At 46.4% G+C, this 15,666-nt stretch overlaps 1 protein-coding gene across 7 annotated transcripts in view; it reads left to right on the forward strand.

Moving 5' to 3' along the window:
* Positions 1-15,231, forward strand: part of SLC41A3 (solute carrier family 41 member 3) — a 33,412-nt gene extending 18,181 nt beyond the window's left edge. For all 7 annotated transcript variants that reach the window (XM_038410670.2, XM_038410669.2, XM_043519685.1 and 4 more), the window contains 8 exons: positions 173-244; positions 547-691; positions 4,291-4,437; positions 7,854-7,998; positions 8,460-8,539; positions 11,483-11,617; positions 12,604-12,752; positions 14,435-15,231. In XM_038410670.2, coding sequence (XP_038266598.1) covers positions 173-244; positions 547-691; positions 4,291-4,437; positions 7,854-7,998; positions 8,460-8,539; positions 11,483-11,617; positions 12,604-12,752; positions 14,435-14,620 — 1,059 coding nt within the window. In that variant the 3' untranslated portion in view covers positions 14,621-15,231. The remainder of the gene's footprint in view (positions 1-172; positions 245-546; positions 692-4,290; positions 4,438-7,853; positions 7,999-8,459; positions 8,540-11,482; positions 11,618-12,603; positions 12,753-14,434) is intronic.
* Positions 15,232-15,666: the final 435 nt, after the last annotated feature.

The raw sequence follows: 15,666 nt of genomic DNA on the forward strand, positions 1-15,666 counted from the left end.
GGCAGGGGGATTCTCATTAATAAGAGAGGGGGAAGTGAGGAAGACTGGGGACACTGGCTAGCATCTTTCATCATGCTGACATTAGGTTACTCTCTCCTAGAGGGTCCAAGTGAAACCCTCTTGCCAGTGCCACCGGAGCAACAAGCCTTTCACATTCTCTCTTGATTTCCAGGCTAACACTGGACAGATGGATGATACCCAGGAACAGTGGAAAATGGCCACCTGCAATTTAGCCCTGATTCAGGTAGGCGGCTCCAGCTGGAGCTGGAAAAGGCTCCTTTCTTTTGCTAAACTGCCCTCCCAGGCTGTTCCGTCTCGTTACATTCTATAGTGAGTGTTCTGATGGAATTGGGATTTTCTCTTAGAGGAATTCAGCTGGAGTTTGGCTTTCAGGGGTGCAGTTTCCTGAATGTGGGGTGGAATGATCCCCATGTCTTATTAGTGCCACGCTGGTGGTGATGAAGGGGATTGCAGTCTCCTGTGTATGTGTTCAGGGTAACTGACCCCACATGGAACACTGCCTACCAGCTGATTTTTGCCCAACAGGTACAGGCCATTGTAGTGGGGCTGCTGGCTGCCATAGCTGCTGTCATCCTGGGAGCGATCTCAAAGGGGCACGTGGAGCTGAATCAGGCTGCAGTGCTCTGTGCGAGCAGCGTGACTACAGCGTTCATAGCTGCGCTCTCCCTAGGTGAGTCTCGTTAACCCCATCACACCCGATAATTTGGGCCAGTGAGAAACCACCCTTTCCATGCACATCTGCTCTCCATGAACTGTTTGCTCCTTTCCCATCTGGGACACTGTTCAGTAGCTGACATGAAACGATTTTGGGGTCTTGGTGGAACTTCCAGTGGACACGCAGCCAAATCCCAAAATATTACTGGATTATTAAAATCCCCACCACAAACTGACACTTAGGGAGGCCAAGGACTGAATGCACCATCGAGTGAGATCTCCCCTCGCACCCCTAGTTAGGGGGCAAGGTGTGATGGGGTGAGCTTGCCCTGCTTCATCCATGCTGTACCTCTCATGTGAAGAGAAGACTTCAGTCTCCAGGGACAGTCCAGAAACCACCTCATCAGCCTCCTCCTGGCACTGGCCAAGGTGGTGCCATCCATCAATCCAAGAGAAGAATGTTGAATGTGCGGGTTCGCTGTGACTTTGGGGCCTTTTTTGGGTTCCTCATTCATGCACACACATCTGCACAAAATTCTCATGGGTGGTGTCTACTGACTCCTTGAATGCCTTCTTTGAGCTGCGGGTGTTGTCTGCTCTCCTCCGCTCCATGTCCCTTTAAATTCCCTTGTTTTGTGTCTCTGTTCTGCACCCCCGTCCCTGTTTGTTCATTTTTGTCCCATGATCTGTTGATTTCTGGGTTCTGTGGCCTCTCCCTCACCCAAAGGGTGGGCCATTCATTTGATCTTCCCCCAGTGCCAGTCCTCAAACAGCTGGCACCATCCATCCACTCTAAACTCTCACACACATTTTTGTTTTAAAGTCAGAAAAGAAATTCAGTGTGTTCCCAGTGCTCTGAAAGTTCAGACACTCCTCCCCCACTGGGATTCTCTTCAGACCAGTTAGGGCTGGGGCTCATTCCTGCTGCAGGAGCTGCAGGGCAGCAGCAAGGGGTGCTCTATGTTAAAAGCTCCATTCTTCAGAGGAGTCCCTTCCTGTTTCTCATTGGTGGCCAATCATATATCATTTTGAAGACCCCAGGGAAGATCTTTGAGCAGATCCAAAGCCCAGTGTTCCAGGCAGCCAGTAATGCAGTTCACTGATTAACACACAAAAGTGTCCATCCAAAAGCTCTGGGTGCTCCATCTTGCAGTAAGATTGCCTGTAACACTCAGGGCTGAGTCTGAGTGACGACTAAGTGCAGAGTGGATGTTGTAACCACTGTGCTGCCAGGACGTGCGTACCACACTGGTACCACACTGCAAAATGCCCTGGTTTATCTGAAGTATAAAGGGTACTGTATGCATACACACACTGCTCTTTTACAGCATCTCTCACACACACACACTTCTCTCTAAGAGCATGCCGATCTAGGGAAATATGGTATGCTTTTGACAAGGGATGGGAAATGACTGTCAAAGCTGTCCCTTTCCTTACGGAAGGTCATTGGTAGATTAATATGATCGAGTGTTTAAAGCATGGGGATGGGAGTCAGCACTCTTGAGTTCTATTCCTGGCTATGTCTCTGATTCACTTTTTGAACTTGGACAAATCACTTCACTTCTCTATCTGCATGGCCCTCTCTGTGAAATGAAGATAATCAGAGCTGAGTTCTTGGCAGGCCGTTCCACAATGATGTCATTATAAGGAGGGTCTGGTTAAAGGGAAAAGTAGGAATTCACACATCTGCCACAAGAGAGCAGCATGAAATCCTTATTAGTGAGTGAGTGAGTGGGCAGCAATGTGTTGTGTATCAAGGGTTGCCAACCCTCCAGGATTGTCTTGGAGTCTCCAGGAATTAAAGCTTAATCTTTAATTAAAGATTGTCATGTGACAAAACCTCCAGGAATACATCCAGCTAAAACTGGCAACCCTATGCAGTAGCCTTGCACACATGGCGTCTTCTAAGAAAAAGAGGATAAGTCAGAGCATACAGATGTACCCAGGCCAGAGTCCAAGAACAACAGAGGTGCTTGTGCTGAGGAGCACTAGACAACTTCTCAGAAGTTTATAAAAACCTCACAGCTTTTATTAACCTCTGTTCCCCCAAAGAATTGACTGGATGTAAAAAGGAAGGACTTTGCTGACACACCTTCAGCTAATGTTAAGGTCTTTCCTAGCTACGGTGACAAGTCGCTGTTGTGTGGACATGTGCAGTTAAGGAAGCAGGTTGTGTTTGTGCATCGAAGGGAGCCAGGTGATTTGTGTCGGGGGGAAGGTGTTTTGGGGGTGCATTGTGTGCACGTGTTAGAGGGGAGGGACTTGCGTGTGCATGTGTGTGAGCTGTTGTCTGGAGGTGTGGTGTTCGGAAGAGTGGAGTATGTTCCAAGCACACATGGAGATTCAGCCCTCGCAGGCCTTTGTGGGCAGACACAGGTTTCTGAGCCAGAGAGTATTCTCCTTTCCTGGCCTGCGTCCCCCACGCCATGCCAACAGTGGTCAGCAGGGTGCCTCGGGGCAGTGGCAGAGGACAGAATGCCATGGGAGGCTCTAAGAACATTGGATCTGGGCTTGTTTTGGAGGCTGGAGATCAGCTGCTGCCCTGAACACTCACAAAACACTCGAGTCAGGCTGGTAAACGTGTCTGTCAGTTGACTTGCCCACAGATAAGAGTTTTGTCTGATCTCTGCCAAGGTCTCATTTTCCCAAGTAAAGTAAAATGAACTGTTGTTGCTGCTGTGACTCTCCAAAGCATTTTGCTGCGCTCTGTTCTTGTTTGCACTGCCATAGCAGGACGCTCTCTTGTTCTCAGAGTCTGACTCTCACCTGGCCTTTGGTGTTTATATTAATAAGCCAAAATTCCACCCTCACTAACCAGCAAGAGACTGTGCCCCAGATCCTGAGCTGCAGCTGAATTTTGCTTAGCACACCTCAGGATGGGGGTGTGTACGTTGCTAGAAGCTACTTTATACCCCCTTGATCCTGAAGCTGTCCAGGCTCCAGGCCACATTGTAAATTAGAGCAGCGCAGACAGCTGTGGTCCCCAAGCAGCTGTTCTGGCAGCCAGGGATCGCTGGGGGAAACAGATGCCCAGCCAAGACCCTTATGCTGGGGATATGGAGTTGGCTTATGACCTGCAATGGCAGCCCCATGCCACTTAAGAATTCAAAAGCAAGTAAAAAAAACTCTGAATAATACTGAGTATTGTTCTGGAAAATGCCTTTGTGCTGTGGAATCTAGATGTGACCCCCAGAGAATGGCACCTCTCTAGTCCCCTGCTAGTTCTGCCTGGTCTTGAGTACCCACTGTGTGCATATCTATGAATGTGCTTTGTTCCTGTCCCACTTCAAGCCAGTAGAGACTATCTGACAGGGATGAAAGCATCTACATTTGGGCCATTCAGTGGTATCTGCACTGAGCCATGGTGTTTGCTTTGTTGTGCATGGGCCTGTGGCAGAGCCATGTTCTTTGGTACAGTGAGAACACTGCGCCCATTTCCTGAGTGTGACTAAACTCCATTTGGATGCTGCACCAAGTGATGGGCAAAGGCAACTTTAAGGTACCATGGGCCATCCGGGAACCAGTGCAGCCCTTGGCACAGTGTGGAGCAGTGGTGCCAACACAAAAACCAGCATCATCCTCTGTGTCTGAATCCCTGATCTGTGTCTTCTCTAGGTCTGGTGATGATCGGCGTGATCATCGGTGCGAGGAAGGTGGGGATAAACCCAGACAATGTTGCCACTCCCATAGCAGCGAGCCTTGGAGATTTGATAACCCTTTCTCTGCTAGCAGGAATCAGCAGCACCCTCTTTAAATACATAGGTAAGGTACATAGCAGAGTCTCTGCGGCTCAACTGTCCTGATAGGGAGAGCTGTTCAGTTGTGGAAGGGAAGCATCCACATTCCTGGAAATGTTGAAGCTAGACTGGACACAGCATTACAACAGGGAGTGGTCTTGTAGGGCTGTGGAGGTGGGAGATAGAGATGGAAAAGGCTATGACTGTCCGGTCTATTGAAAGGGGTTTGGGACCATTCAGTGGAATGGAAATAATGTTGTCCAGTGGTTAGAGCAGAAGACTGGGATTCAGGACACCTGGGTTCTAGTCCTGCATCTGTCACTAACTCACTGCAACACTGGCCGAGTCACTTATGCTCTTTGCCTTTGCACCCCCACGTGTAAATGGGAATAATGCTCCCCGCCTCATAAGGCTATTGTGAGGCTTAGCTGATGTTTCCAATCCTCTGTGAGCACAAAGCATTATCATCATCTTGGAATGGGGGAGAGAATATATTCTCCTAAGAGACCGTCTTTAGGCCGGTGCTGTGACTTCTATGTTAACCATGCCCTGAGGGTATGTCTACACAGCAGCTAGACACCCTCGGCTGATCCGTGCCATCTGACTCAGGCTTGCGAGGCTTGAGCTGCATGGCTCTTTCACTGCTTTGTAGACGTCTGGCCTCAGGCTCTAGGACCCTGCAAGGTGGGAGGGAGTCTACCCAGCAATGAAACAGCCCCACAGCCCGAGCCCTGAAAGCCTGAGTCAGCTGGCTCGGGCCAGCCACAGGTGTTTCTTTGCTGTGTAGACATAATCCTAGAGGTGACAAATTGGCTAAAAACCTTGGCACGTGAACTGCTTCTTCTATATAGCCTGGAAAACACACAGTACATTTTTGGAACAGGGGAGAAATGTGATTTATGCTTTAATTGATGTTTGAAAATTGCTAAGCAAAGTACCATGGGCCTGACCTAGAAAGAGAAAAGGTTCAGGGTTGGGTTGTTTTTTTTTTTTTAAATCTGTTGAGGATGTTTTTAAAAAATAAAAAGCTTGTAACAATTAAACCCAAAGTTTCACTGAAAACTGAGAGCAGAAATGGTGAGTGTGACAGCTTTTCCCTATTCCAATAACTTATTCCACGTGCCTACAAATAGAAGAACAATTGAATCCATATCCCAGAGAGAAAGAGGCTGGGGGAGGTCCAATAGTCCTTTCATTCTAGTTCTCCTATGCTTTAGAAATGTATTTATTCAGTGTGCAGTTCCCCAAGATGCCGTGCCATCTACCTATGCAAAACTGGCTTGGCCTTCTGCATCTCCACCTCCAGTAATCTCTCTCCGGGACTGCATTCTAGAATAAGGTGATAACATATACCCTAGTGTACAAATAGAGTAATGAGCAGCCATGAATTTAGGGGGCTATCATTGCAGCTGAGTAGACTGGCTGGAGAGGGCATAAATTCTGATGGAGTTTTATTCAGCAGTGCTCTGGCAGAAGATTGGTTACATTGTGTCAGTCACTAGTGTGACATCACCCAATTGGTGGGTTTTCATAATTCCCAGGTTTCCAAACTCTTCTGTATTTCAATGGAGGTGAGAGGGAAGTGGGATAGGGTGTGTGACCCTTGATCAGAGAAATATATTCTCTTAAGGACACTGATGAGTCCTAGAAGGCCCAGAATGTTACATGCCTTTGAAAGTTACATTTTCCCCCTGAGGTATAATGCTTTCGTTCCAGTACAGTGTTTTATAATCGATTAAAATCAATGTGTCTCCTTCCAGTTCTAAATACTTCGGGGCTGATTACACTACCCTTCCTTGCGCTGAATAGTATTTCACTCAACAAGTAATAATCAATGGACTGCTTGCTTAGTAAGATACTACTCCTGAGTAAGGGTGACAGAACTGGGTCCAAAGGCCTGACATACAGATTCTAAAGGGAATCTTTTCATTGATTACAGTGGGCTTTGGATCGTATGTTATAGATGTGAACATCCTGTATGTGTGGGGTTTAAAATTAAGCTAATTGCCAAATGCCCAAAAGAGCAAGGGGATATTTAGCATCTGACTCGGTTGGATGTCCCATTGTGCGTCTTTGCTTCCTGTCCTAACTGGCTTGAGGGGGTGCTGTGCACTGTTAAACAGCTGCCATTTGCACCCCAGAAGAGGCTGCATTTCAGTGGTGGGGGAAGTGTACTATGATAAGTACCTCCCTGTGTAAAAAAGCTTTCATAATGATAAGATACTATTCTAAGGCCTGGTCTACACTATGGGGGGGGATCGATCTAAGATACCACTTCAGCTACGAGAATAGCGTAGCTGAAGTTGACACATCTTAGATTGACTTAGAATCACTTACTTCGCGTCCTCACGGGGCGGGATCGACGGCCACCACTCCCCCGTCGACTCCGCTTCCGCCTCTCGCCCCGGTGGAGTTCCGGAGTCGAGGGCAGACCGACTGGGGATCGATTTATCGCGTCTACACTAGACACAATAAATCGATCCCTGATAGATTGATCACTACCTGCCGATCCGGCAGGTAGTGTAGACGTGGCCTAAGAAAGTTAATGGTGTCTTACATGCATTTTCCCAAAGATATTGTCAGGACCTTAGGTTAGAAATGTATCAAGCTTGCGTTATGTATCAGAAAACCTGCAAAAACTGTGTTGCAGCATGCCCAGCTTTGGACTTAATACAGAGAGCAGATGGAGAAGCCCTATAGACAATTATTAGCATATCAAAAGGCCTGGCACAATCCCCATCTCTTGAAGGTGTTTCTGGTGCTGAGTCATGTTTGTTTTCTTGTAGGGCAGCATTTTTTAAGTGCCATTTGCTTCTGAAGGTCGTTTCAAGGTTTTGCTGCTGCCAAAGGGAAATGTAGCTAATAGAAATGAACGTAAACCAGCAAGTAAAAATCCTGCCCCTCAGCTGTCTGATGTATGGAGCATCAGAAAACAGCAGTTGTCCATCTAGTCTGCTGCCCTGGTATCAGCAATAGCCAGTGCCAGATGGTTCAGAGGAAGGGGTGAGATGCCCCCTCATATCTATTTATGGAATAAGTTGCCCACAGGAAAACTTTCTTCTTAGCCCCAGCAAGTTAGTGGTTGACTTATCCCTGAAATAAAAGGGTTTATATCCCATATACATTTCTACCCAGTCTAATGAAATGGTGTGGACGTCCTGATTCATATCTATCTAACTTGATTTGAATCCTCCTAATCTCTTGGCCTTCGTACTGTCCTGTGCTGGTGAGTTTCGGAGATGAATTATGGACTGTGGGGGGGAAAAAAATATCCTGGATGATGTGATTTATATCTTGCAACATGAAGACTTCAGTCCCAAGCACTGCTTCCTTTCTTTCAGTCAGTCAAGAATGTAATGGTGGTGTCCAGTCAGATTTTACACTCTTATGGAGTTGGAGCATGTAAATTGAATTTAACTTCGAATTTCTTTTCCATGCCAGATGTGAAATACCTTTCGCCTTTGATCTGCACTGTGTTTATTATCATGATTCCTCTTTGGGTTGCTATTGCCAAGCAAAGTCCGTCTATTGCTGAGATCCTGAAGTCTGGATGGCAGCCGGTGATTGTTGCAATGAGCATCAGCAGGTAAACCTAGGAATCACCCTTCTCACTCCACACCCTGCAAACATCTTTTTCTCTTTCAGGGAATAACAGTCAGCCTAATTGAAGATCCAGGACAGTGTCCTCCTTCCCCCCCCCCCAAAAAAATATTCTGCCTGTCTGAGATTCCAGTGATGATTTATAGTGACATGGTTTTAAATTCTCTGGTCTCAGGACCTGTCATTGTTAGAGGCGCTTTGATGGATCAATGTCTTCCATAAAACAAACATATCTGCTGCATAGTCAAATGCAACCTGTATAACTGTCATTATTATTGGTATTGTGGTAGCACTTAGGAACCCAAGTCGTGGATCAAGAACCCTTTGTGTTAGGTGCTGTACTAACACAGAACAAAAAGGATAGTTAGTCCTTGTCTCAGTCTCTGTATTCTGCGCCTGGTAACAGATGATAGATAATAAGCTTTTATTTTGTGTCATTTTTAACAGCATTGGTGGGCTGATCTTGGACAAAACTGTAACTGACCCAAACTTCGAAGGCATGGCGGTTTTTACACCTGTGATTAATGGTAGGTTGAGGGGGGTTATGTTTTTGTCCTTTCATCTCCAGAGGGCTGGGTTCACATGCCAGCTTATGTTACCAAAGAAAATGAGACTGGTGGTCTCGTCTGGTTTTTTCTTTATCCACGTCACACATTGCAGAACAATTGGCAGTTTCAGGTTATGTCTGCAGTGCAGTCAGAGGTGTGATTGCAGCTTGTATAGATATACCCAGACTAGCTGTAATCTAGATAGTGTGGCTAAAAATAGCAGTGAAGACGCAGTGGTGTGGGCTGTACGAGCCCAGAACCCTGGGTATGTGCTCACGCTCCTAGCTTGCGCTGGGGTCTGTGCCAATCACTGCTATTTTGAGCCATGCTAGCTAGGTTAAAACTAGTGTGAGTATGCCAAACGGAGCTGCAGTTGTACCTCTGACTGCAGTGTAGACATACCCTCAGATCGGGAGAGGCTCTGGAGTGGAATAGCAGGGGTGCTGCAGGTCAGGATTGAGGTGTATTGGCAGAGCTGTGGGGAGGAAGCCTGCATAACACCAGCCGACTACATCTGCTGTTAGCTTGTCTACACCACAATTAGACACCTGCGACTGACGATGCCAGCTGACTTGGGCTCTTGGGGCTCGACTAAGGGGCTCTTTAATTGCGGTGTAGACATTTGGGCTCAGGTTGGAGTCCAGGTTCTGAGTCCCTGTGAGGTGGGAGGGTCCCAGGTCTTGAGCTGCAGCCTTAGCCCGAACATTTACACTGCAATTAAACAGCCTATTAGCCCAAGCACCACGAGCACAGGGGCAGCTGTGGGTTTTTAATTGCACTGTGGACATACCCTGAGTTTCATGAGCTTTCAGTCATTGCAAAATATCCCAATAAAACCCTTTTCCTTCCAATCCCAAATCAACAGTCTGAGCTGTGCAATCAGTTCAAGCTTCTGATACACGTTGATGATCAAGGTTAGCCAACTGTGGAAACAACCTGGGCTTTTGGATTGATCTTTTTCTGATATAATGTTTAATGCAAGTTAGACTCATTCTAGAGGAAACCAACATTCATTAAGAAATTACAGCATTGTTCCATCTGCAAAGCATTTTGTCGTCTAGCAGCTCTTTAAATTGCAGTGATTCTAATACCAACAAGATGTCTTGCTAAATCTGTCTATCTGCAATGTAAGTCCAAGGTTCGAATTTAGGCTCAAGCCTAACCCTGCTTCTGACTACACACAAATCGCACTGACCCAGGTCCCGCGACCTCACGGGCGTGGAGGGTCCCAGCCTGAGTCAAGCTGGGACCCAGGGTTCAAACCATATTGTTTTGCAGTGCAGATGCTGCCCCACTGGACTTGTGCTCTTGGAGTCCACCAAAAGTATTCCACAGTCCCATGGGCCAACTTTCTTTGTCCTTTGGACAGTCAAGTTTGGTGGACAATCAGTTTTTCCCATGCTACACAAAGAGCAGGAGTGGCCATCTTTTGGCGGATCATTTTCCCGTCGACTCCTGTACTCCACCGGAACGAGACGAGTAAGGGGAGTCGACGGGAGAGCGTCTCCAGTCAACATCGCGTAGTGTGGACCCCGTGGTAAGTAGATCTAAGCTACGTCGACTTGAGTTACACTACTCAAATTGTGTAGGTTAGATCAACTTTCCCACATAGTGTAGACAAAGCCTGGGATATGGGTGGTTGGACTCGAGGCTGCATAATGCAGGGTAGATGTTGGAGCTCCAGGCTGGGACCCAGGGTTCAGCAATTCCTAACCTGGGGTTACAAATGAGTGTAGATGTTCAAGCCCTAGATTAACAAACCCAAGGTCTGCTAACTCAGGTTCTATTAACTCTGATCTTACTTTGCAGTGTAGACACACCCTTTATGACAAACCTTTTCCAGTGCTATCAGCCAAAAAGCTACATTAGGAAATCAAATCAAAACTATTCCATTGATCAGAGCTCATAAAAGCTCTCACAGATTGCTAGATGTCAGAGAGAAAATTTTATTGGCCCAAAATCATCTGCAGAATTAAGCATGCCCCTGTTTTGGTGCACTCCCTGTTTGCATGGGCAAAGATGCCCAGGAACAGTTTGAGGGTTCACTTTCAGGGAGTCAGTTTGCAAATATCACCTTTTAGGTCATACTATTTTTGGATCAGGTCCTGAAGACTTTACTCGGTTTTCACTCTGGCAGATTTCACCTTCAGTGAGAGAGAGAGAGAGAGTGCCTGAGAAAAGAAACAAGTAAAGCTTCAGGATTTAGCTCATTATTATTTTATCCAGTACATCCCATTCCCTCTACCACACACAGGTACATACAGACCCATAGGCAGTGCAGGATTGCTCCCCAGAATATTGTCAGTGGTCTAATGGAGAATGTAGCTGCTATTTCATGTTTGCCAGAATTAAACAATTGGGAAGGTACTAATTACCTTTTAATTAACCAACACGGTTAGGGCTGATTCATTCTCATCTGATTCTTTCTCACTTAGTAAGTGTGTCAGGTGCTTCCAAATGAACAGGATGATCACTGTCTGTTTCACTTGTGATTTGTGACTCTCTAGCTGTCCCTCCGAGAAGCAGAACTGAGAGCAGCAGCTGCCTTTGCACCGGCTGTTTGCACCAGGTGTTTCCCAGAGATCAGTTCATGCCGGCTGGAGATCATGCAACATTTGACTTGTCATAGCAAGCAGAAGGTCCAGGGGAGAATGTTTTATATAAAACCACCAAAAAGAGACATTCATCTGAACTTTCCTCTTGCTGTGATTTTTGTGACTGTTCCTAGCATGTGAATAAAACAGCACCACAATGACACATGGGTTTGGGTTGATCTTTCCTTAACCACCATGCCCGCTGCACATCTGAGCAGATGCAGGTTGACCAACCTTCTGCTAAGTCCCTATAGACCAATGCATCGTATGTGCTACTTGCTGCCACTAGGAGAGAGGCTTATGGGATTGTTGCATTTTTCACTTGCAGGTGTTGGTGGGAATCTGGTAGCCATCCAAGCCAGCCGCATCTCCACATTCCTGCACTTCTGGAGCATGCCTGGAGTCCTGCCCTACAAGATGAGGCCGAACTGGCCCAATCCATGCACTACGTTCTTCATGTCAGGTAGACAATGAACCCTAGGTGTGCACATCACGAAACCTATCCTCCCACGTAGAGAGCCCTTTGTCACCCTGGCTGGCTAAGGACCGAATGGATTGTGGAGATTGAGCTCCTCTTCCTTCCTGAGGGGTGGAACCTCCAGGGCAGGGTTGAGGTACCTTGGCAAAGGGCAGGTTGAGGGAAGCTTGTTCCTACTGCCTGTGCTGTACTTGCTCTGTGGATGGACAGGGAACATTGGCCTCCAAAGTATCTGTCACTGGCAACAAATCATTTGAAAAGAAACTTCAAATTCACTCTCATGGAGAGTCGCTCATTGTAACTGGGGCCGTCCTAGATGCCCCAGTGCATGAATTAGTAGCAGACTGAAGCACATAGTGGGGCCGATTCTGATCTCGCTCATGCTGGGAAAATCAGGAGTAGCTCTAATCAAGGCAATGGAGTTACATTGACACAAGCAAAATCCGAATCTGGTCTGTTACTTTTAGATGACTGGCTCATGTTGCTTTTCCGCTGGAAGTCTGTGCACTGATGATAGGGCAGAGTCAGAGCTAGATCACGGTGATTCATAGCAGGAGCTGAGTGGGGACCGGAACTGCGTAGGATAACTGAATGGAACAGCTGTGGGAAGAGGATCAGGAGAGAATCAGGGAGCTGAGTATGTATGTAGAACATGGTTTTATTATGAGGTTAATGCCAGAAAAAGCTGCTGGGGGCAGTCCCAGAAATACTTTATAGGGTGTGAGAAGAGGGATCCAGAGGGGTGGATGAAACAACTAGATAGTTACTCACGATCCCTAATGTTATATAAGGAACTGAGTATCCTTCAGAAATGAGTTGTCAACAGTCCATGTCTCTCTCCTACTCCCCTGGCAATGGTATTTAACATCCACAAATATGTCTGTGGTCATTGAAAGATGTACAGCTTCATGCTTCTTTCCCCCTCAAGCAGGAACCGCTCTGGTTCATTTTAATACATGTGTTCTCTGCAGGGGTGAATTCCAAGTCAGCCCGCGTCCTGTTCCTGCTGGTTATCCCTGGACACCTGGTGTTCCTGTACGCCATTCGCCTCCTGCAGGGCGGGCACACAGCCATCACCTTCACTTTTGTGATCTTTTATCTGACTGCTGCTTTGCTGCAGGTAATAAAAAGAGCCCGGCTGAGCTGAGGGTAATCTATCAGCCAGCAATGAAAATCCCAATCGCTGTCCCATAGTCCCAGTCGCTTCCCACCGCCATCCTCACCCAGTCGCCATAATCCCAGGAATTATTAGTGGCAGGAGCATCCCTGTACCAGATGCTGGGTACATCGTACAGGCTCATGTAGTTCTCTTTGTCCCACTGCAGCAGTAATATATTTAGTGGGCAAATAACTATGTGTAGTTTGTTTGTTCCCCCTCTCTCCCGTTATTGCTGGTCGTCACAGCGAAAGGCAAATGAGCAGATTTTGTGCTAGACTGGTAAATTTCCATGATAATTCTGCAAGGCGGATTTCACATGCCAAAGTGGAAATCTGTGGGCTGGGGGAACTGGACTCTGTGAGATAGAGCCACATTTAGCAAGGAGAAAACCAAGCACCAAGAGGCCTCAAATGGTGAGAGATCCCGCATTCAAAAATAACAGCCACACATAGACCTCAGACCGCCAGTTCGATCTGTTCTGCCTTTGCCCCTTTATCCTTTCACTGTTCTGCCTTCCCCATTCACATACTTCATTGTCCTACTCGCAGACACGTCGCTGTCACTTAAACTCACTGATTCTCTTGGTTCATTTGCCCTTTTCAATGAGTCATTCTACACGCTTGCAGGTAAAAGATTGTGGTCCTCCTTTTGCTTCCCTTTACAATCAGGCTTGCAGCCTGTGTGAATTCTTCGCACGTGTAAACAATTGGCTCAGCTTTGCCATCCTCTGCCTGTGATTATATGACACACAACCCCAACACCACAATTGAAGTTGTGTTTTTTTTAAAAAAAAAAAAAAAGCTTGCTATTCTGCATATCCACCATGGTAAAACCATTCCCACAGTCAGAGCCAAATATGAAAATTCATGCACTAAATTACAGCACTGATAATGGAATCTCAGCAACATCACAGCTGATTTCTAGGGGACCCAGTAGTGAAGGAAATACTAGGCTTGTGCTCTTTTTAGTTGCTTTGTAATCTATGAAGACTAGGAAACGATGCAGGGGGAGGAGAGTTCTGCTTGGTATTTTTTCCTGCTTGGTTTATTCCCTTTAGAAATGCCCAGTCTTGTGGTCCCTGATAGGCTGAGATGTCCCTTGGAGGACCTAGAGATACGGAGTGGGAGAACTCTCTCAATATTTAATTGAATTAAAAAGGCAGTCTTTAATCGTTAACAAAAGCTTTTCCTCCAGCTGGTTATCAGGATTTTGAGTTAAATGTGAATGAAAAACAAATAAAACCACAAAGATTTTTAAATAATCTAGATAAAAATCACTTCTCTTTTCAGTGGCTCAGGGGTTCACTTGCTTGGTATCTTTGATGTGTTTAAAAACCTACTAGATCTCCAGTTGGTACCAGGGAGATTGCCAGGAAAAACGAGGTAGACAAGACCCGAATCGCTAATGTAAAAGAGAAGCATAAAATCTCTGCCTACAGAAGTTACCTTCTGCGGGCTGGCCCATTGTTTTTCCCTACATTTTTTAGGCCCAATCCTGCTCACACTTACATCTGCCATTGTCTTCATTGGCAGCAGGAACTCCATCCCTCCATCACAATGACAGTGTATTCTAGCAATAGGTACCATATTCCTGCTGCATGCCTGTCACTCACTGACCGCTGGGTCTGTCTTCTCTCTGGACAGGTGGGAATCCTGCTCTACATGGCTGATCTAATTGTGCGACTGGTATGGAGGAAGGCCCTGGATCCAGACAACTTCTCCATCCCCTACCTCACTGCCCTGGGTGACCTCCTGGGCACGGGATTCCTGGCACTTTGCTTCCACTTGGTTTGGCTCGTCAACGGGACTGAGATGAAACTGGGAAACTAACTGGACATCTGCTGCAGCGTTGCTGCTCCACCAAGCAAGTCATTCAGTATGGTGCTTTAACATGGTCCAACAAGGTCGTTAGAGACTACGTCTAAGACCAAGTCTTTAAACTGAATGGGTCTGCTACCCTTGCCCACCCCTACTGACCACTGAAGTGCCTTACAGCTGTCTAATTTAGATCAAAAGAAGCAGCATCTGTCTGGATTTATCCAGCTTTGAAAGTGACCTAGCCATCTTAAAACAGTGTACTCTGTCTATGTGTGCATCTATAGAACCAGGGGTTAAGGAACACAGGTCATATCTTTTGGCAAATCTGCATTTTGATTGGCTTAAAAATGTATGAATGTAACCACCTGGTAAGTAGGAGACTAATTCACTCCCCACTGAAGTCAATGGGAGTCTTTCCATTGTCTTCAGTTAGTCTTTGGATTGGATCCTAGATGAGGATATTGCAATGTCTCTGATCAGCAGTTAGAGCCCAAATCATATTTTCTTGCCCCTCTCCCTTCCCAGCACATCCCTGGGAGCAAGAATCAATAAAGGCCTTAAAATTCTCTCTCCATAACTTCTGTATTCAGGGTCTCAAAGAGCATGATCCCCATTGGATTGCAACTCACTGAAAAATCATCCAGGGCAGGGCCTGACTAAACAAACGTCTCTAACTGACAAGATGGATTATTCTTTGTTTGACAGTTTAAGGAACATCTGTTCAGTAGTTTGTATGGTTTATCAAAACACAAATAAATGTAAACCATTTCATAGTTAGTGGAGGGGTGGGATTGCCATTATTTTGATGTTGCTAATTGTTGGTATTGGCACTGGACTAAGGAACTGTTAGATCACTAACACCTAGACCTGCACAATATGGACCTTTCACAGCTTGGGCCATATTTCAGCTAGGATACATAATCCAGCCACCCCTTTAAAAAAATACCATTTAGCGTAGAAATGTAGGACAGGAAGCCCTTTAGAAGCCCTCCAGTCCAGCCCCCCATGCTGAGGCAGGACTAAGTAAACCTAGACCAGTCCTGGCAGGTGTTTGTCCA

Source organism: Dermochelys coriacea, chromosome 7 (genome assembly GCF_009764565.3).
Source record: "Dermochelys coriacea isolate rDerCor1 chromosome 7, rDerCor1.pri.v4, whole genome shotgun sequence".
In the NCBI taxonomy this organism is placed as follows: domain Eukaryota; kingdom Metazoa; phylum Chordata; order Testudines; family Dermochelyidae; genus Dermochelys; species Dermochelys coriacea.